At 45.1% G+C, this 22,014-nt stretch overlaps 1 protein-coding gene across 6 annotated transcripts in view; it reads left to right on the forward strand.

Moving 5' to 3' along the window:
* The window catches only part of PPFIBP2 (PTPRF interacting protein, binding protein 2 (liprin beta 2)), a 130,106-nt gene that overhangs the window by 71,804 nt on the left and 36,288 nt on the right, over nt 1-22,014 (forward strand). For 4 of the 6 annotated variants that reach the window (XM_014545818.1, XM_005873934.2, XM_014545819.1 and 1 more), the window contains 2 exons: nt 3,238-3,351; nt 15,645-15,776. In XM_014545818.1, the coding sequence (XP_014401304.1) occupies nt 3,238-3,351; nt 15,645-15,776 (246 nt within the window). Of the gene's footprint in view, nt 1-2,869; nt 3,065-3,237; nt 3,352-10,684; nt 10,801-15,644; nt 15,777-22,014 lie in introns of those variants that run through there. The other 2 variants (XM_014545821.1, XM_014545822.1) reach the window with 2 other exon arrangements.

Below are 22,014 nucleotides of genomic sequence, written 5' to 3' on the forward strand. Positions count from 1 at the left end.
CTAGAGCCCTGGAGTTAGCACTAGAATGAAGAGGCTGCAGTATGTTTGTTTGTTTTTTAATCTTATTTTACCTTATTTCTTTTATGCATTTCACTTCATTTTATGAATGTGAGAATAATACATGACTACTTTAGAAACTTTGGAATAGCAAAAAGAGTTTAACGTTTTGGCCTTTTATCCCAGCCTTTTTTATCCTGTCCTACCCCTATCTTAAATAATTAAGCTCATACCAATTATATAGTTACACGGGTTTTTTCCCCTTCACTTCATTGATTTGGTTCATTAAAGAATAGTTGAGTGCTTACAGCTTGGCAGACACTGGTTGCAGGTGCTGGGGAAGCAGCAGCGAAGGAAACAGATTAAGTCAGGCCCTGTGCTCAAGCTTCCATTCATGTGTGTGTGCCTGTGTGTGTGCAGACAGTAAACCAATACACAAAATGCTTCAGGTGGTGATAAATACTATGGAGGGAAATAGAGCAGGATAAGGACTGTTTTCAGGGAAGATCTCCCCTGACAGGAGGACACCTGACTGGAGTTAGGGGAGAGCCACTTGGGTGCCTGGAGAAAAGCACATTCCAGGCCAAGGAAGTGGTGGGTCCAGCACAGGCCCTGGGGTAGAGGTGTGCTCAGCGTGTGGGACTGAACAGGAAGGAGCCATGTGACTTGAATTGGTGACCTGCAGGGAGGCCTGTTGGGAACCGCCTTCAGAAAGGTACAGAGGCCAGATTAGATAGCCCATTAGAGCACAGACGTTTTGAGGAATGCGTAATTTGAAGCGCCATCCCAATGAGATGATTAAGGAAAGAATGTCCAGTGTAAAATTTTGTAGCAAACACTATGAAATTGCAAACTTTTGAACCAGAAACCTTCATGGCTGACATAGCACATTCCTAGTTAGAGGATTACATTTTAATAAAAGTCCTGTGTGATCATCTCTTTGATGTGCATGTTGTTGGAAGTTGTTTAAAAAAAAAAAAAACAACTTCCAAATTCTTGAATAATCTTTATTTAAATAATTGTAACACAATTGGAAACCTGCTTATTAGAAAAGTCAGAAGTGGATCCCGGCAATTTCTGTTCTGCCTGGAGCTTGTGGACAGACTTTCAGAGCTGCTCTCCCATCATCACCGCTGTCTAGTGGCCCCATGGAGTCCATTAGACAAACCCAGCATAGGAAGGCCTCTTGCTTAGACTGAATTCTTTGAAGCCCTTGGCCCATGTTTTCCTGGGTTTACTTGTAGAAGAACAAGGGGAATCACACAGAATCAAATACTTTATTTTCAGGATTAGTTCAAAACAAATAAAACCAAAATCGTTTATCTCTTCATTAGAGTATACGTTCTGAAGGCAAGGCTTTTCTTTTCTTTTTTTACCTTTGTATCTCTCCCAGTGTCTGAAATCATGCCTAACATGTAGTAGGGGCTCAAAAATATTTTTTTTATTACATAAAGGTTACATTCTAAGATCTTTATACTTCTTGTCCTAATTTTCTACACCTCTCCATCCATAATTCTGAGTAGGTATTGAGGTTCCTCAGGACCCTGCAGCCCTGTGTGTCTTGAGTCAGACGTGCAGCTGAGCTGTGAGCTATGGAATGCTACAGACCACATGTCATTCCTTAGGGTACCACCAGCACATGGCCCCAAGGCCCAGGGTGTGGTGCAGACTATAGGTGTTAATCCTCATAGTAAGATTAACCGGAACACATCCTTCCCAAACAGAAACTCTGGGAGCCAGGCCCAAAGACCACCTCCTGGAATCCTACCCTTTTGAAAGGAAAGGTAGTAGTTGAAAAGGCCAGACTGCTGATGCTGTTGGGCAGTAAAGATTCAAAAACAAAAAACCCCACAAAGGTTTATGTTTAAAATGAGCCTGGTTAACAGAAGGTGCTCGTTTTTGGATTATAATTGAAATGTTAGCACACCATGCCTCAGTATGTTTCAATAATTCATTAATCACTCTGGACCATCAAAATGGAAAGCTTCAAGCACCCGTATTAATTTAGATTCCTTCCTCTGTAAGAGGAGCTTTCTCATTCATGAAGTTTAAAAACTCCTGAATGAATTCACATGAACTCTTTCTTGCTCCAGCTGTTATTCCTTTACAGGCTGAGAAGCCATTTAGGATGATCTATATGTAAACAGCAATGACTCAGCCATTACTGAAGAACCAAATGGGTCTAACGGGTCTCCATTTACCAGGCATTGATTGCTCTATTTTGGGGAGATCACCCATTCGATTTCTTCACCTTCCTGGTCTGAGGCACCTGCTAATTAAGAAAAAGAAACAAAAAGAAACAGATCCTGAGGCAGTTTGCTAAAAAGCAGGCTATAAAAATCCTTTCCGTATACACTGAGTGGCCAGATTATTATGACCACCCCATCAGTACAATGAAGTGAATTAGTTATGCAAATAATAATAATAAAACCTTGAAAGTACTTGCTTAGGAAGTTTTCAATATTCAGTATTTTTGGGAGTGTCAATGAAGTACTGATGGGGTGGTCATAATAATCTGCTCACTCAGTGTATATTTAGGGTATTAATATATATAATTTATTAAAATTGTATTTTTAAATTAATTCCAGTAAATATTTTCAGTGTTTTCCAGAAAGATGCCCTGTTTCTCTGCCACTGTATGTGCAGTGTGGCTTGTGTATATTTATGACTTCAGAGTCGTGTTTTGGCCTGTGAAGCACAAAAACCTTTCTGGAGCCAAGTTTTGTCAATGCTAATACATGCCCTTTGCGTCCCACATTCCTTAATTGCTTCAGAACACTCCCCTGATAGGTGAGCAGCCCTCACACCCTATGAGAGAGGTGAGGTCATTGGTTAGTCTCCACACAGCTTGGACTGCTCTGCCACATGAGGTGGCAGGAACCCAGGCAAGCCAGCCTGCTGTGCCTTGAGGTCGGGCTGCCAGAGGGATCTCTGGAAGAGGAATAAGAGCCAGAGTTCAGCCCAGAGGCAGCTCTCGTGACCGTGACTACTGGGCGTTTTCCTCTTGAGCCTGTTAAGAGCAGGAAACTCACCAAGGCTATTGAGACAGCTGAGACTCCCTGGCCAGGTAAGAAAACAACGGGAGTTTCCTTCATCCAGAACTCTTCCCCCACCTGCCACCCATTAGGCAGAAAAGCCAGTCTTCCTGTGTAAGGATCAGTGGCTTCAGGGCTCACCTCCCCCCGTGGGGAGCCATTCCTGCCCCTCCCTCCACCACCGTTGCTTTATTTCCCCCACCAGGTGAGTGTCCTCACAGACCAAGTGGAAGCCCAAGGAGAGAAGATTCGGGACCTGGAGGTGTGTCTGGAAGGACACCAGGTGAAACTCAATGCTGCTGAAGAGATGCTTCAACAGGTAAGGGCGACGGGGCTGAGGCCCTGGGGTTCTACGGGACCTCAGTGTTCAAGCCCCTTTCTGTGCAGGGTTAAGGCTCCTGCTTTCCCATCCTTCCTGGAGGTGGGATTGGCTGTTCAGTGTGTGGTGTTGATTCAGCAGGTGAAACCAGCCGGAACATTGAGCATTGCAGAGCAGGAGGGAGGTGGGGAGGGCGAGGGAGGGGCGGGGCAGGGCTGGCCGGCCATGAATAACCTGTCGGGCTGGTTAGACAGATTCCCAGGCAGCACTTTCTCCAGGTCTGGTTCAGGGAAGGAGCTCTCTGTTGGCAAAGTCACCCTCATAGTATCACGTGAACCCCAGCTTGACTGCAGGTGGCTTTAGAAAGCCAATTGGTTAGCTTATTTTGTGCCCGTTTCCCACTCATTCTTCCCCTTCGCACTCTTGTGTAGTCTTCTTTGATGAAATGTATTACATAAATAATATTTTAATGTAATTTAATACACACCAAAATGAAAAATAAAATTAGCTGCTCTCCTCCCAGTCAAATAAATCTCTGAAATGTCTTCTCCTTATTTTCTTTTGGTCCTTCTTGTTACGTGTACTGTACATATAATTTGCAAAGCTCTATTCAGCACCATACAGTGTTGTCCTCAGATTGTGTATGCTTCACATCATAGTTTTTTCCCCCATTTTTAAATTTTTCTGTGGAGTTGTCTTTACTGTCATTTATAAATATTTTTAAAGTGAAAGTATCATAATTAATTGACTTTTCTACTCTTGAACAGTTTTAACCTGTTGTAAATAATGAGCTACGATTTTTAGGAAGAATATTGAATTTTTATCAAAAGTCTTTTTAGAATCTATTGAGGGGCTATTTAAAAATTTTACTTTATGAAATGTAATAATATAACTACTTAATAGGTTTCCTTAGCTTACATCCTTCTTGCATTTTCAGTGACTTTGAGCACTGAACCATGACTAAAGTTTATGGGCACATGCTTTGCAACTCCTGGTATTGTACTGACATATAAAGGGTGCTCAGGTGCCTGCTAATTAAAGAAGGAAAGTCAGTTCCTTCATATGAGGGGGTTTGATTAGATGACTGCTGGCAATCTTTCCCCCAGAGCTCTAATGTTTTTTTATCAGCATAAAATTAAAATTATTCAGAGGCTTTGACTCTGACCTTTGGTCTCAGGATAAACCTCTCGGCTCCCAGGTGTCTCCTAGCGTTGAGTGTGTTTTGAAACGTTTTTTAAAAAGTCAAATGGCTTTATAAAAAAATGAGTTCCAGCAGCTCACAGGCTGTTACTAATTTGTTATTTTTTCATTGCTGATGAATAAGTTACCACATTCTTGGCTCCATTTGATTTTCTGTTTCAATTGTGTGCTATTTCTCTTGCTCATCCTACTCCCGGAAAATCTGAGGAGCAACAGAAATTGAGTCTTCTTATTTTTTCTATTTATTTTTAAAAGTTTTGACTTTTTCCTTTAAAAACCCAGGAAAGCCTGGTTGGTGTGGTTCAGGGGTTGAGCATTGACCTATAAACCAGGAGGTCATGGTTCAATTCCCAGATGTAGCATATGCCCGGGTTGCAGGCTCAGCCACCAGTGTGGGGCGTGCAGGAGGCAGCTGATCAATGAGTCTCTCTCCTCATTGATGTTTCTATCTCTCTAACCCTCTCCCTTCCTCTCTGAAATCAGTAAAAATATATTTTAAAAAATAAAAATAAAAACCCAGGAAAGAAAATAGACTGATAGAAAAATCTCAAATGGCAGAAAAGCATTTTCACAGAGTACATAGAACAACCCACTAGATTGTATTTTCAAGGCTGCACAAGGTGTGGTTGGGTGTGGGGCTGAGGCAGGAAGACTATGGAATATTATTTTAAAAACAACAACAAACAAACAAACAAACAAAGAAGACAGTAAAAAAAAACAGAAAAAAGAAAATTTGGAGGTGGAAGGAAACCTGTCATAAAATTGTCGGGAGGTGGGTATTTCAGGAAGGCAGGGCCTGGCAGGTAACCAGGCATCAGAGGTCATGGCTGCAGTGTGAGGTCCCTGAGTTCTCTGTAGCTGCCCCAGCTGCTCTTTCAGGACTGCCCTGTGTTATGCCCAGATTTCAAGACCCCCCATAGATCCACCAGGGAGCGCCAAGTCCGATGCAAAAGCATAGAGCCTTTATTCAAGCTGAGCTTGGTCCCTCTCTGCCTCCATTACCGGCGCAGAAGTAGGATGCGAGAGAGAGAGAGAGAGAGCCCGGAGTCTCGAAAGAACAAAGATTTTATAGGGCTTGGGATGGGGGGGCGGGGGAGGGGAGGGCTCACTTGGACCACTGATTTGGCTGATTCCTGTTGGTTGAGTGAGGGCCGAGGGCTAATGATGCAAGGGCAGGGTGCATTAGGGTCTGGTTACACAAAGACAGGGGGTGGCTAGCATACTTTTGGCCTTGTGCTAGTTTCCCTTGCTTTCCCATTGGCTGAGATAAGGGCAGGCTGAGTAACTGATACATTCTATGGCTTTTTCTTGGAAGAGGAGTTAGGGACACAGCTATCAGTCCCGTTCTATCCTTTCACCCTGCACCCCTCTCTGTGGTGGTGCTTCTGCTTCCTACTCTGAGTCTCCATCCAAGCAGTCAGGCTGGTTCCCAACACCACCTCAGGGAGTCTGTCTTGTCCATCTATAGACTGGATTTTAGACTTTTGAAAAAGTCTTAAGCTCCATCCCCTGTATGTCCAGTGTATTCTGAATCTTTCTTGTGTGCTATGGGTTTGGTGACAGGCATGTGCTTTGCATGTACCAATGAGGAGGATGCTTCGGCTTGGTATCTTTTGGAGTATAGTTCTTATTAGCCACCTCTAGGATTTAAAGATCTTCCTGAATTTAGCCATAACTTCCCCTCATAGCTTTCATTGTATTCTTTCAGTCTTTCAGGAGTAAAATGAAAGGAGTGTGAAATACTCCTTCCTTGGCAAATTCTGGGTTCATGTCATAGGACGCATGTGTGCCTCAGCTCTCACTCCTGTGTTTGCTGGACATGGTGGTGCCTGAGCTTGAGATCTTTGAGTTCCCAGCTCCAAATCCCAAACTGAAAGTTCATGCTTTCCCGAAATCTGCTGGATGCTGACTGAAAAGACACTTCATCCTTGCAGCACAGCGCTGATGCGATGCCATTGGTGGCTTGGAGTACACACATGTGTCTTCTGAGCTGGGGGCAGGAGAGACTTGCCTCATTTACTGTGTTATCCTGGACTGCAGGGCGCTTGGCTTCTGGTGATAGGAGCAAGAATGACTCATGGCCTTGAGGCAGAGAACAGAGGCAAACAATTGCCCATTTCTTCCACTACTCAGAAACCATCCCTGCCCTGAGCCAGCCTGGCCTCCTGCTCCAAGGCCTGCGGAGCTCTGAACAGTGTCTTTCACAATCATAGTCTGGGGCCTTCTGTCTGCCGTTGACGCTGCTCCCCTGGGGCATGCTGTTCCGGCACACTGAGTGTGTCCTGCTAAAGGAGGCAGCTGCTACTCAACTCTAGCTGACTGCCCATGTGGGCCCAGTGTTGCTAGATAGTCCCATTTCTCACAAGCAGCTGGACATCCAGATTTCAAGATAAGTTTCTGTTTTAAAAATGACTAATTTAAATGGGAAAAAAATACTTTTTGAACCACATGATACATGTGGCTAAGCCTGGCCCACAGACCTCTAATCTGCAACCTCCGCTCTAGACTTTGTCCTCTCCACTGGCTGGAATAGCACTCGGGGGACTCAAGGAAACCCAAACCCAACCAGCATAGGCCAGGCCCTGTGCTTACAGGGGCTCCAAATCCCCACTGAGCTCTCTCTCCCCACAGCTGTTCTCCTGACCAAAACCAGCCTCCCTCCTGGAGCCCAAGGGGAAGGAAGAATGTTCCCCACTCAACTCATGAGCCGTGCCCCCCTCAGCCTGGCCCGGCCCAGCCCCTGCTAAGCACTGATCTCTCCATTCCCATCTGTTTCTGCGTTAATCCATCCAGTCTCCAGAAATCAGAAAGAGAGAACATGAAGACCTTGGGGTTAGATGGGCAAACCAGGACCAAACCGAATCAGCATAGGGGCCGGTCCACATGGGCAACACATAGATTATGGACACAAGTTAAAGCTAATTATTACTTGTCTGCAACCCGATGCAGGCTGGGAACGAGGCAGCTGCAGCATCTCTTGGGACTGACTAGGAAGCACCTACTCAGATATAGTCTCAGACTCACTTGAGCATATCTGGATTTTCTGGGGAACCTTCCCCGTTAGGAAGAGACATTTCCCAGGAAATGTACAACTGGGTCTTCAAGGGGCCACAGCCTGGATCAGTTTTCACAGGTCTGGGATGGTCTAGGTCAGCCGTGGGCAAACTACGGCCTGCGGGCCGGATCCAGCCCGTTTGAAATGAATAAAACTAAAAAAAAAAAAGACCGTACCCTTTTATGTAATGATGTTTACTTTGAATTTATATTAGTTCACACAAACACTCCATCCATGCTTTTGTTCCGGCCCTCCGGTCCAGTTTAAGAACCCATTGTGGCCCTCGAGTCAAAAAGTTTGCCCACCCCTGGTCTAAGTACAGAACTCATGGGGCTGACCCTTGCCCTCTGTTCCTTAAATAGGTCAAAGCATTGTCCAGCTGCACCTCTGAGTGCTGCACACGGGGCTATGCCAGCCCGGGGCCCAAAATAGCACCCTGGGAACACAGGCGTGGGCCAGTGCCCCCCTCCTTGTGACCAGCTTCACTGGCGACAAAATCTCTGTGTCACAGGGAGCATTCCCCATGGTCTGTTGATGTAGTTGAGGTCCCTGGTGGCTTTCTCTGAAGCAGCCTCCGTGGTTCTCTCGAGTCCAGAAGGTTCCTGCACAGCAAGCTCCTCTGCCTCCCCCCATGGACCTCTCTCCAGAGGGGATGATCTCAGGAAGGAAGCTGATGCTCTTCACTGGGAAAGAGGTTTTGACGAGCCGGCAGCCAAACGCAGCATTTTGCAGAGACTGGCCATCTATGATGTCATCAATGTCCAGAGCAGAAACGATATTCAGTGTCAAAAAGAAGAGAGAGTAGGGAAGCCAAGTGGAGAAGAAGAAAGGATGCAGACCTCCTTGTGAGGACATAATCCAGCTTTGGGGAAACCTTGAAGGCCATCAAGGCTTGGTCTCAGTCCTCCTACCTGACCTATAGCCCCAGGCACTAGGCAGCCTTATTTGTTTTGGCTGCCTTTTAGGAGAGGTGCAGAGAGTGACAGATTTAGGGGACTGAGAGTCAGTGGGCATGACTTTCTATAGGTTCACCACTTGTTGTTAACCTGGAAAAGCCAATGAACCTGTGTTCTTTACAGAGAATGGGGTGACAATATGGACTCGGTGTTGCCCACCTCTTACAGCCATAGTGCAGTTACTCCAGTTTTGTTAAAACTGAGCACAATGGTCTGTGTGTCCAGACACTGAGCAGGGGACACGGGCTTGAGACACAGGCCCGGCTCCTGCCCTTGAGGCGACTGAGGGAGCAGTGTGCCCAGACGTGTGAGCCCAGCAAAGTCTCCACAGGTCCTGATGGCCGATTTCCCAAAAGCACCTTTAAGGGGGTATTTCTGTCTCAAAAAGAACATTAAACAGAGCCATGGACATGGTCCTGGGCGGCACAGGTCTGTCTGGGGAGGCGAGACACTGGAGTCATGAGTGAAGAAAACAGGGTTTTGACAGTTATTCCCGAAAATCCCCCAGGAGATTATGAGGCAGAAGTAACTGTGTTCCTCTAGTTTTTCATTTGCCGTTGGCTCTCCAGACCACAGTGTGAAGTAGGTGCTTTGCCCCTTGTGACAGATCGGGGAGTGCAGGTTGTGAGAGAGAATTTCACTGGCGGGGACTGATCAGGATCCAACTCGGGTCAACGACAAGCACCTCTCTGCACAGTGTTGATCATGCACGAGGCTCCCGGCAGGGCCTGGGCCTCTTATTCCAAAGGGCAAAGGACACATTTTCCCTTTCATGTCTTTCCATGCCGTCCTGGCCTTCCGGTTTCCGATTGCCGGTCTGGCGGAGTCCGCCGCCGCTGGTCAGTAACTCCTGGGTCGTGTTCCACACTTAAAGGTGGAGTTAATTGTTTCAAGATGTAGCCCTTGAAGGAGAGAACCAGTTGAAAGGCAAATTCTTTTTATCAGCTCTAGTCAGAAACAGCTTTTGGAAACAGGAAGTGACGATTTGCTCTGAGATGTCAGCTTTTTTTCATCTCCAAGAAAGGAGATGGATTTGACCTTCCGGAAGAAATTACTGGTAGGGGTGAAATGAGAGGGGGGAGTGATCGTTTGTTCACTGGCTTTTCTTAAAGTTTCATTACCCAGTTGTATGGCCCTTTAGAGTAAGAAAAACAAAACACCCGCCTCCCAATCCCTTTGCTTGCTCATTGACACAGGTTGAAACAATTGGGAGAGCAGAAGCCAGGGCTGCATATGAAGCCTGCCTGCTAGTCTCTAGCCTCCTGCCTCATTCCCCTCTCCTCCCCTCCCCACACATTACTGTGGCTGCATGACCCCAAGAGATTCCCGCAGGGCCTTGCTCTGCAGGTCTGAGCAGAGGCCATGCCTTGGTTCTCCAGACAAGCTGGCTGGATCCAGAGATAGATAATCCAAGTCTTGGGCTTGAGAGCTAAGGCACCCAAGACTTTTTCTTAAGGGGGAGACAATAAAAGAAACCATCAAAGGAGACGGAGAAGAAAAAAGAAAGGTCAGAAAACCCGAAAGGAAGGAAGTGGCCAGGAGTAGCTTGCACTGATGAGTGGAGGAAGGGAGAGTCAGTCGGGAGCTGAGATGTGTAAGTTACATCTGAAAGTTTGGACAACTGTCTCCAGAAGCAGAACTGTTTCTGTGTCCTCCCTGGTGGAGGCAGAAGCGGCTGGCAGGCATGCAGGCATCCTATCAAGAAGTGATAGGCAGGTGAGGTAGAAGAGGCAGCAGGGCAGATCTTTCTTTCTAGAGCTTGGGGAGGGAGGAGACAGACAGAGACGGCATTCACGCACCACACGCACCACACAGAGCAGGCACTGGCCTGGTGAGCGCTCACAGGAGTCGGTGGTGGTTGCTCGAGGGGAAGGCCAGGTCAGGAGGGAAGGTTCTTTCAAATGTCAGAAATCTGATCATGTTTCTAGCCTGAGAACTAGAGGCTGATGGTGAGGGAGAGATTAAATGCCTGTCAGAGTGGATGATTAATGGTCCTACCCTAGAGTAGCACGGACTTGCTGGGAACTTCCTGGAAGGCAGCACAGAGGTGAAGGAGAGCCTAGGACCATGTGAGCAGGCGTCATTCCAAGTTACCAGCCGGAGGGAGGAACAGGACCAGAACTCAGAGAACAAAGGCAAATGCCACTGGTTGGCCAGGGACAGAATCTGAAGTCGCATCGAGCTGTGTGAGGATGGCGTGAAGGGTGTAGAGACTGAGAAGTGGTCAGCAACGGGAAGGTGGGTCCAACGGGGCACTTTAGGAGCCAACTCTGCAATCACTGTGTTTTTTAACATGTGCTTTTTATGTGCAACCTGGAAACTTCCTGGGCTAGGGAATAGTTCTTAAAGGTGGAAGAGCCTGACTGAGGAGTTGGCTCTGTGCGGTTCTCTCAGACTGACCTTGGTAAGGAGGTATGGGCTGGCTTTCTCTAAGACCTGGATGTAAGATGTAAGAATGAGAGACGATTCTGGGAAACTTTGAAATAGAAAAGATGTAAGTTCAATGAGTGATCAGATAATTAAAAAAAGATATTTCCAGTAAATATGAGAAGAGGTTATTTGAGGAGAGGAGGGGGACAGGGTGGGGTTTAGGGATTGAGGAGAATGGAAAAGATTTGGAATGTTCTCTGAAAGGAACCAGCCAGAGATGAACAGAAGTTTTGCCAGGCGGTATTGGAAGATCAGCTGTGATTAAATAGCAGCAGCTGTAATTAACTTGCATAAATTGTATGGAAACCAATTGGCATCATTAAATGCCTTTTACCAGCGATCCTCAGGCCATGGGGAGTGGAAACATGGACAAAGGGCTTAGCACAGGCTGGGCTCTGGTAATGCAAATGCACCTCAGGTCGAGGGGCTTCAGGGGTGAGCTAGATGAGGGGTGTTCTGCTGCTGATATTATACAATTGCAATGACTAACCTCAAAGGTGTGGAGAGGATAAGAAGACAGATGTTGCCTAAAGGAAGCTGGTAATCTAGGAAAATAGAGGGTTATTAAGCAACTAGCAGCCACCGAGGAAGAAATTAAAGATTACTGGAGTAAATGAGACAGTTGAAAGGTTAGAGGATTGTGGCCAGAAGAGAGGATTTCTGAGTTGAAGATTTTAGAAGCAGAGCAAACACATTCTGGACAAAGATGAGGGCCAGGCTGTGGCCATACTGCTGAGAAACCGAAACAAAGTGGAAACAAAGCCTGTTGGTGCTGAAGCCAAGAAAGGTGGAGCCAGAGTGGGTCCTGAAAGGAAGACAAACAAAGATGTTGAAGCTCCTGAGGAGATGGAATGTGCCCAGAGTAGGTAGAGAAACTGTTGATCAAAAGACAGTGTGACCAGCTGACTATATTGGGTTCTAGGTACTTGGAGAAAATATGATATTACTGAATGCGCTGCCTTAGATGAGGAGGGCAGACCTAGACCATCAATAGGGACAAACAGTGGTCTGGAAATTGTCTCAAACTTCCAGGGAGAAAGGGGTTCTGTACCTTGGGTTGTTGGAGCGGAATGGTCTTCACCTGACAGACGAGGGAGGATGTGTCATATGAGGTGAAAGTCAGGATCAGCTCATAAAGGAGCAGTTGAGACTGTAGGGTGATTAAATCCTATTAAGACACATAGGACAGAGGTTACAGTACATAATAGTGGCTGAAGGCCATGTGTGGCCTGGAGATGGAGAAGTGGAGCTGGACAGGGGTAAGCCTGTTGAAGGCTGATTTTGAGTTCAGAGCAAGGGATAGTATGTATGTATATATGTTTGTATTTATTTATTTGTTAAAAACATGTTTTTATTGATTTCAAAGAGGAAGGGAGAGGGAGAGAGAAAGATAGAAACATCAATGATGAGAGAGAATCATTGATCGGCTGCCTCCTGCATGCCCCACACTGGGGTTTGAGCCTGCAACCCAGGCATGTACCCTGACCAGGAATCCAACCATGACCTCCTCATTCATGGGTTGATGCTCAACCATTTAGCCATACTGGCCAGGCGGGACAGTATTTATTAATGACAAAGATGATGGGTGATGATAATGAAAGGTAGAGGTCACGCCAACAGACATAAGCTGGGAGAAAGTAAACGAAAGTTTTGTTATTAATGGAGCGTATGAAATTAAGCAGCCCCAGGTTTCTAATGAAAACTTTCGTGTGTCCAACTGGAATGTCCACTTGGAATGTTAGCGTGACCAATTGGGAGCACTGGCATGACCAATTGGAATGCTATTGGAACTTTAGTGAGACCAATTAGAATACTATCCTCGTCAGCTGGAACACTGGTGTGACCAATTACAGCCTGGCAGTAAACTAGCTAGAGGGATTTTGACAATGATGGAAATAGATTGGAATCTTAGCTTTCAAGAGAGATACATTCTGAGTGGTTTTTTTAAAAATCCCACCAAGGCAATAGTTTGAATGCTGGTTAGTAGACAAACTGTGTAAATGTCATCTTAGGATATTCAAGCACTCAGCAGGTTGTTTTTAACTCTCATATCCTAGGGCCTTGGTATCTGATAGATATTTAAAAATGTATTTGTTGAATAAATGAATAAAGTCTAATGGAAGAATATTTTCTGCTCTCAGCACTCCAAAGCAACATTATTATCATCTCATGGAGCTTGATTTGTAGAATTGCTCCTTCTAACCTTGGCATTGGTGTCTGGGAAGCTCATGTACACATTCTAGTCCATTGCTAGCTGTGTATAGAACTTTAACGTATGACTCTAATACTAACGATAACTCTGGCTTCAATTTCTTTTCCTACCTTCTTTAGTTTTTACGATTTATTTTTTAACTTGAATTATCTATTTGTGCAAACTGCCTGAAATAATTTTTTGAATAAGCAGGTTGATGAAAGGATAGAGAGCTAAACCTAGAATTATGAGGTGCTGGAGGCAGAGAGAATTATGAGGAGGTGGAAGAAGAGAGGGAGGTGGGGATGAAGGAGAAGGAGGTTGGGGTGAGTGGGAGGTGTGGGGGAGGATTACATCTAAGTTACTTGACCCAGAAAATGCCATCATCTTCACCCAGAGAAGAACTCTTTAAGGCCTTAACACCAGGCGCTAGTGAGTAGTACGTACTCAACAACATCTTATCATTTTGAGTGGTATTTCCTGGGCTCAGTAAATATTTGTTGGTTGCCTTTTTTTTCCAGCATGTATTTTTTATTTCCCTTAAAATTTTTGAACTTCTTCCTCTGTTTGGGAAACAATGTGGTACATTAGACAGAAATAAACTTGGAGTCAGCAGACCTTGGTTTGAAAATTAACTCTGCTGTTGATTGGCATGTGTCCTTGGCCAAGATAGGTCAATCTCTGGACCCATTTCCTCCATCTGTAAACTTGGGATAATAATATTTACTGCCAAATCCCAGGGAGGGTTTATGGAGAGGATGTATGTAAACTGCCCAAAAGTGTTTGGCACAGAGGAGACACTCAGTGAATCCAGGCCCCAGGCCCACCCCCCAATTACATTGGACACACTTATCAGGCTGTCCCCTTACGACCAAGTGGCCCGTCATTCTGGCAGGGCTGTGCTGTTGCCTCGGCTCTGGGGGCCGGCTTCTAGTCTGGCTGACCCAGGAAGAGCCGCCTTCTTGGCCCAGTGCTCAGTGAGCTTATTTTGCTGATTTGACTTCTAAATACTCACCCCTTCAGATTAGCAGACGGACAGTTTGTAGCCTGGCTTTCTGCAGTCCTGAGGGCCTTTTAGCCTAGGGAATCATGTATTCAAGTTCAAATTTGTCCTCTGTGGTTTGCTTTACAATCTAAGGACAGTTCAGAAAATGTGAAATCACAGCTGTTGGGTCGAAATGGTGTTGAGATCACCATTCTCTTCCTAGGGTTGGGCTGTGCAAAGTGTTACAGAATGCTCAGACCATGGAGGGTAGTGTGTCTTTACCGTCTGCTCATTTCGCCTGCTGCTCTCCTACTTGTCATAGTATGTTCTCCTTCTAGGACCTGTGTATTCAATGTCTGCCATATGCTTGGATTTTGGACCACATAGAACATTGCTTTTTTTCCAATAGAGGAAAATGCCCCTGGACTTTGGGAAATGCCCCTGTTTTTTGAGGTTCTTCATAATTCCTAGTAATGCTGAGCAGGTGTTTTGCCCATGACCTTTGTTTTTTGCCTTATTTATGCTTTTAGGTGTATGTACTAATGTCAAGTTGTCTACTACTGTTCTACTGATGGCAGAACTCCCCTGGGGAGTCCTTACAATGAGGAAAGAAGTCTTCTTACTTACGTCCCATGGTGGCAAATTGTAATTTTGGTGCAGCCCAGGAAAGTTCCTCTCACGTAATCAGATTCTAATAAAATCATCCAGTAAATGCTCATTGAACATCTCCTTTATGGACTAGCTCCTTCTAGGGCAGTGGTTCTCAACCTTGGCTGCACATTAGAATCACCTGGGAATCTTTTTAAAATCCTGATTTCTGGGCCTCATCCTCCGGAAATTCTGTTTCTTTGTTACTAATGTTGTGGCCCCACCCCATAACAAAGAAACAGAATTTCCGGAGGATGAGGCCCAGAAATCAGGATTTTAAAAAGACTCCCAGGTGATTCTAATGTGCAGCCAAGGTTGAGAACCACTGTTCTAGGGTCTTTGCCGTGAGGTCTTACAATGAGATGTGTTGATGTGTTAAAGACTGTGCTGAAGAGTGATTGAGCTCAGGGGGTTACAGGGATATTTTAGTTTTGAAAAAAAAAATATTGCCATAAGCGTGTTTTTTGTTTGTTTTAGTGGAAAAGGGCCTGCTGCTTTGCCTTAAAGTAGAGATGAGAAATTTAGTACTTCAAGAGTGTGCATTCATTTTTTTTCTACTTGGAAATAATGAATAATGTTTTCTATGGGCAATTTTTTTTTAAGTAGCTCACATGTCTGTCATAGCAGAGTGGGTAGTGGCAGGGGCTGTGCCATCCCCAAATGACTGGTCATCATCTCAGCCCGTCCCTACTAGGCTGTGTCTTATACGCAGCAGTCTCGGCCCTGTGTTGTCCAGCACACAAGTGAGAGATTGCCTTCCTTATGTGCTTGTGGAGTGGAGTTGTCCTTGTTGCCGTGGAGGATTTTGAGATCTGTCTTTTCTTGTAGGAGCTGCTAAGTCGCACATCTCTTGAGACTCAGAAGCTCGATCTGATGACTGAAGTGTCTGATCTGAAACTCAAGCTGGTTGGCATGGAGAAGGAGCAGAGAGAGCAGGAGGAGAAACAGAGAAAAGCAGAGGTGAGTGTAACACACCCAATTCCAGGGGGACCCATACTGTCCTAAGCTCAGAACAGGGGAAGCTGTCCCCATGTGGACTCAGACCATCTCATCATTCCCGAGCCTGGCAGCGCTGGGAGCCAGAAACATCTATGCACTAGAGACACAATGATCTATCTGTTAATACCAAGTTATCAGGTTTTGCTGTGGCTGCACATTTCAGCAATGCCCAAACCACCCAGTTTTGGCTCTAAGGCTTTGTCCTCCCTCTGGCTGCTGACAAGGATGGAAAAGGAGTCAGTAGTTGGGGGACGATCAGGCAAGATGTAGAGGGACACAGGATGTCTTCAGTGAACGCCAGGGTAATGGTATGTGGCTGGGATGGAGTCAGCTGCCTCACAGGCCACAGTCACTATATCCAAGGAGTCTGATGTCACTTCACTAACCCAGGTGGCACCCTTCTTTCCTCCTGCTGGGGCCTACGGGTGAGCCCCTGCACAGGCCTCTCTTAGAGAATGTTTTCCTGTTTTTTTGTTTTGTTTTTCCAGGCTCCATATGCCATTGGCTAGAACATGCTAGACTCCTTATTTGGATAAACATTTAGAGAATTTTAGAGTTGGAGCTACTTTATTTGAGAGAGACAGCCTGTTTTAACCCTAGATAACCATCTCCTATGTGCCTCTACCTACAAGTCCCTGTGTTCTCCCCTGGCAACGTGAGATGTGAAAGGGAGATAGGTTTAGAAACACCTCGGCTCCATTACTGGCCTAACTGCTTAATAGCCTTAGGAACATCAACAAGTTAGCTACTTAATCTCTCTGAACTTCAGTTTCTTTATCTATAAAATAGATAACTATGTGAAGTCCACATAAAATCACAAAAGTTGAGTCCCTATTCTAGTATCTGCCATTTTGTAGGTAGTTGGTTTATCTTCATTCCCTCTATGGAGGCAACTCCAAAATCTAAAGATGGCAACGTTATTGTGCACTGACACCTGTCGCATTTCTGTGTTTACTGGGTGAACGCGGGTAACTGAGACACGCCTAACATGTGGGGCATATTCCTTGCATTGCTTTTGAGAACATGCTCATTAGTAAGACATATAGTTGCCAAAAGAAGGTCTCTCCCTTAAGCTGAGGACATTATCTCCTAGTGATCAAGAGTACAGGCTCCTGAATCACATCTCCTGGCTGTAATCCAAGCTTAGCCACTCAGTAGCTTTGTGATCTTAGGCAAGTAATTTGACCACCCAAACCTCTGTTTCTTCTGTAAAAAGGAGATAGTATTACATACTTCCTATTTTTCTGGGCTGTTCTGAGTAAGAAGTGAGATAATATATGTAGAGTCCTTAGCATAGTGCTGTACACATAGTAACAGCCAGATTTTTTTTTAATCTTTATTGTTGAAAGTATTACAGATGTTCCCTTTGTTTGTTTGTTTGTTTTCTTCCCATTGAATCAGCACTGCAAGAAATGCTAACCAGTCAGGTTTTATCCATCATTTACTAATCGTGTTGTTAAGCATGCTAGAAATGGAAATGTAGACTTACATACATTATTATATATGACAAAGGTCACACAGACTGAAAGTTCACCTGTGTAAAGTGTTAGTTGAATAGACTTTGCTTCTTAAATATTCACAGAGAAACAATTAAATTTTCTCCGGGTTCAGAGTTAATTTTACCAATGTTCCAAGATGTGTGGTTACATGTGAACATACATTAGAGCTCTGGGGGAAGAATTCAATAGATTCTGTGAGAAGGCTCCAGGTGGCAGAGACTCAACTCGAAATCACATACATTTTATTTTTTTAAGGCGGAAGGATTATTAAGTCACAAAACTTGAAGAGTCCAGGGTTTAAAAAGCCAACAGCACTAGATCCAGGTGACCTCGCAAGGTCATCAGAACCCAGCCTTTGTGTATCACTTGGTTCTATTTTAGCCTTATTCTCAGAAAGGCTGTCCCCATGTGGTGGCAGAGATGGCCATCCACAACTCATCCTAGGAGCCTGCCAGACAGAGATTCTCTTTCTCCAAGCTTCCAGCAGAAGCCCCAGGATTGTGCCTTATTAGGTCAATTTGGGTCACATGCCTGGTCCTGAACCAGCCACTGCAGGGAGCATGCAGCCACATAAGGGTGTGTGCACACCTGAGCACAAAGAGTTAGTACCAAGCCGGGCAGCTCAGCTCCCTCCTAGGGAGACCGGAAGGAAGGAGAACTCACACTTCTGGGCCAAGTACAGCTAACGCAGCCCTTTTACGATTTGCTTTATTTCTTTCTTTTTGGAAGGATTGTTTTTCCATCTGAGTTTTTGGTTTTTGTTTTCCATTTGGCTCTTCATTTCTGAAGCAACATAGACCCCGAGCTGCTGGCTGCAGTCCTATCAGATAGCAGCCCTTCCCAGTCGCTAGTGCAAACACTAGGTTTCCACCTGGAGGAATGTTCAGGCTGTTCAAACCTGTGCTGATCAGTGGACAGCCCCATGACCTGAAACACGTTTTTTTTATTCTTGTGATTCAACATCACCTTTGCTGCTATGCCCAGGACTTCCACAGTCTGTAACTGCCAGAGACTTACACAGGGCAGGAGAGTTGCTCCCGCTGCACTGCTGTCTTGGGCACGGGGCTGTTTATTTTGAACAAGGCATCTAGCTAGCTAAGGTTACCAGAGGTTGTAGTTTCATGAGTAAATGGAATGCTGCTTTCCATTCGGCACACTGCTGTTTTTTCCAGTGTTTAGCCTAAGGCCTGATTGCTTGTGGTTTGGAAAAGGCAGGAATATTTTTTTTTTTTTTTGAGGTAGCCAGATTGTAATAAACTTCCTCCATGTAGCTCAGGCTGTATCCTCAAATTCCATTTTATGTTTCCACGAAAAAAGAAAAAAGAAAAAGGTGGGGTGTTATTAACAAGAAAATTGCAGACTGTTCTTTCTGTCCTTTTTTTTAAAAAAATATATTTTATTGATTTTTTACAGAGCGGAAGGGAGAGATATAGAGAGTTAGAAACATCGATGAGAGAGAAACATCGATCAGCTGCCTCCTGCACATCTCCCACTGAGGATGTGCCCACAACCCAGGTACATGCCCTTGACCGGAATCAAACCTGGGACCCTTCAGTCCGCAGGCCGACGCTCTATCCACTGAGCCAAACCGGTTTCAGCTCTGTCTGTTCTGATCTCACTCTGAGCCAGTATCCTGCTGCCTGTCGTTGTGGAAGTGATTCCGGATGGTGGTCTGAGGACTGTGAGAGGCAGGTTTCTGGTCAAATGGAGAGAGTCCTGATGGGCAGCCTTGCTCAGGAGTGAGTCAGTGGCCTAAATGAGATAGGGGTGATTCCTCGCTTTCCTGTATTTACTTACTTTTTTCTTACCAGCCTTTCCCTGATGGTTCTGGGTCATTTCAGGGAATCTAAGTTTGGACCAGTTAGATTTACTCCTGAAAGGTGGGCTGCAGGAAGGGTGACTGACATGGAAAGTACATATCAGAATTAAGAGGATGAAACATGAAAGGAAGAGATCCGGAGGCAAAGGAAGCCCTGGTGGTTCACCAGGTCAGAGCCACACCCTGCAGGGGGATCTTCCTTGAGAAGGAGGCTAGCTTCCCTGAGCATGGGGTGCGGGCACGCCTGCCGCTGGGCCCCTGGGTGGGATCCACAGGGCTTTGCGAGGAATACCAGGGCAGCCTGTAGAGAGGGAGCAGGGACCCAGCCAGCCGTGCTGGGGTGTGAAGTCAGCCCAGTTGATCAGGGATGTGCACAAGCATGAGGAGAACCAGAAAGAATTTTAGGATTTCCTGGCAGAAGATGGGATGTCTTACAGCAAGCATGTCAAACTCAAAGGCTAACACAGGTCAAATAAACAAGGCATGCGGCCTGCAGGCCGCGAGTTTGACATACTTGTTTTACAGCCCAGGTGGTGGGATCATGCCCTCTCTCTCCCTATGGTTAGGCCCCTGGAAGGGAAGGATTCTGTTTTCTGAAATGAGCAACTAGAATAATGGACTTGGAGTATAGAGTAAGGGCTGGGAAAATAGTGTTTTCTCAAAGAGCTGGCCTGGTGAGAGGAGTTTTATTCTTGTTTTTATCCTATTTTGTTTTATTTACTTATTTTCATTAACATAGAAAATATTCTCCAATAATTTAAAATTCAAAAGTTCAAAAAGATGTATATAGCAAAAAGTCTCCTTCCAAGTGCTCCCCAGCCAGCCGTGAGGAACCAATGCTATCCGTTTGTTTTTTAACCTTCCAGAGTTATTTTATGCATGGACAAGCACATTTATTTGGAGATCTGTCTGCATCTATCTATAAACATATACACACATATACATTTTTCCCTCATTAAAAAAACTTCCTCATTTATATTTATGTCTGCATATTATTCTACTATCTGCTTATGCCCTAATTTATTTAAATATATTTTAAAAATTGATTTTAGAGAGAGAGAGGAAGGGAATGGGAGAGAGAGAGAGAAATGCCTCCTGTACAACCCCAACCAGAGTAAACCCGCAACCTGGGCATGTGTTCTCACCAGGAATCGAACCAGCGACCCCTTGGTGCACGGGACCCCGATGCTCAATCAGCTGAGCCACACTGGCCAGGGACCTAATTTATTCACCCAGTTCTCTTTTGGTGGATATTTAAGTTGTTGCTAAGTATTCGCTATTATAAAAATGCTCATACTTGTGTGAGGATATATAGCAAGGGGACTGGGTCCAAGAGTACATGCACTTGAAATTTTGGCAGATATTTCCAAATCACCCCATAGACCATAGTGTTATATTTTTACCTGTGATGTAGAAGAGTGCCAAGAAAGTAGTAAACTGAGCATGAAGGGAAAGGGAGAAAAAGTCAAGTTGTGAACAAGTTTAACAGGAAAGATGGTGTGGGAGAGACTCTGATTATGGGAGGTGCCCAGTAGTTTCACATACAAATGAACCATAAAAAAGAACTTTGATGGTTGGCAAAGCAGGAGTAAATGAGCAGAGATTACAACACAGAACAGCAATTAGAACCTCATAAATGTCACCTGCACATCATGACGTGGGACCTAAGAATGGAAGAAACAGACCTGCTAAGAGAGGTGATGGGCTGGCCCCGTAGACAGGAATTGTAAAAATACGTTTTATGCAAGTGCCAAGCCTGAGGATAGACATGCTGGAAAACAGCGCCGCATGGATGGGGAGAATTAAAGGAGAGGGTCCCGAGCAGAGATGGGAATGCACTCCTGGTACAGACCCCAGACTGACTCAGGCGGACGAGGGGCAGTGGAAGGGAGCTCCTAACAATCTCCTCCAGCTGAACAACTAGGTATTTGACTTGGTTCTTGGTCTCTTCTCCGCTTTTTTATAGCTTCCACCCGGAGGGCAGAGAGAGAAACTGGGAAAACTGCCACTCCCTTGTTGAAGCAAAGAGAGAAACTGGTTTATGAGGAAAAGTGATGGGTGCCCGGAGAGGGTGGTCATTGTCATTTGAGAGTTCATGACTGTGAGGGAGAGAAAACTGTGCCTAGACAGACATGCACATTGCAAACCATGACTCTAAAAGTTCAGAGACAAAACAGGAGATGACTCAAGAACACTAAACTACTTTAAAATAATAAAGTTCTCATTGCACAATCTCACAAATAACGCCAATAAAAAGAAAGGGCTTAGAGGTACCTTGAGAGAAACTCATTTTCAAAGGGCTTGTACAAAAGATAGAAGGACAAAGAAAAATGCACCTGCATGAACAGCACCAGGAAGGGCGAGCCCCAAACAAAAGGACAACAGAAAGACTATTTGTTAAAAGTCATGTTCTCAATAAGGTCAAAGAAAGAATGAGTTCGATTCCAAGAATGAGCTGATAGGTGCCAAGAACTTGGGGCAGCATTCCCAAACTTCTTGCTATAAGCAAACTTTAAGGAATCAAGTGATTTGTTTAAAAACTAAAATCAAACCATCGCCTCCTCCTTCTTCTAAATGATAAAGGAAGTCAGATGGCTTTTATAAATTTAGTCTATTGAGTTTGGGGTCAATCCTATGATGGCTTGTGAGAGGTTGGAAGACAAAGTAGGGATCCATGTCCATTAAGAGTGAGTTAGGTCTCACTTCTTGGCTTGGCTGAGAATGCGTCTAGTAGTGGTAGACCCGGTAAATCCTCACTTCAGCAAGGCATTGCAAAAACATTGCTTGGAACAGTCTTTTAGATAAGAGAGAAATGTAGGATGAATGTAAAAATAGGTATATTAGTACCCCAAAGAGTCTACGTATATATACAGGGTAGGGC

Source organism: Myotis brandtii, unplaced genomic scaffold, assembly GCF_000412655.1.
Source record: "Myotis brandtii unplaced genomic scaffold, ASM41265v1 scaffold422, whole genome shotgun sequence".
Lineage (NCBI taxonomy): Eukaryota > Metazoa > Chordata > Mammalia > Chiroptera > Vespertilionidae > Myotis > Myotis brandtii.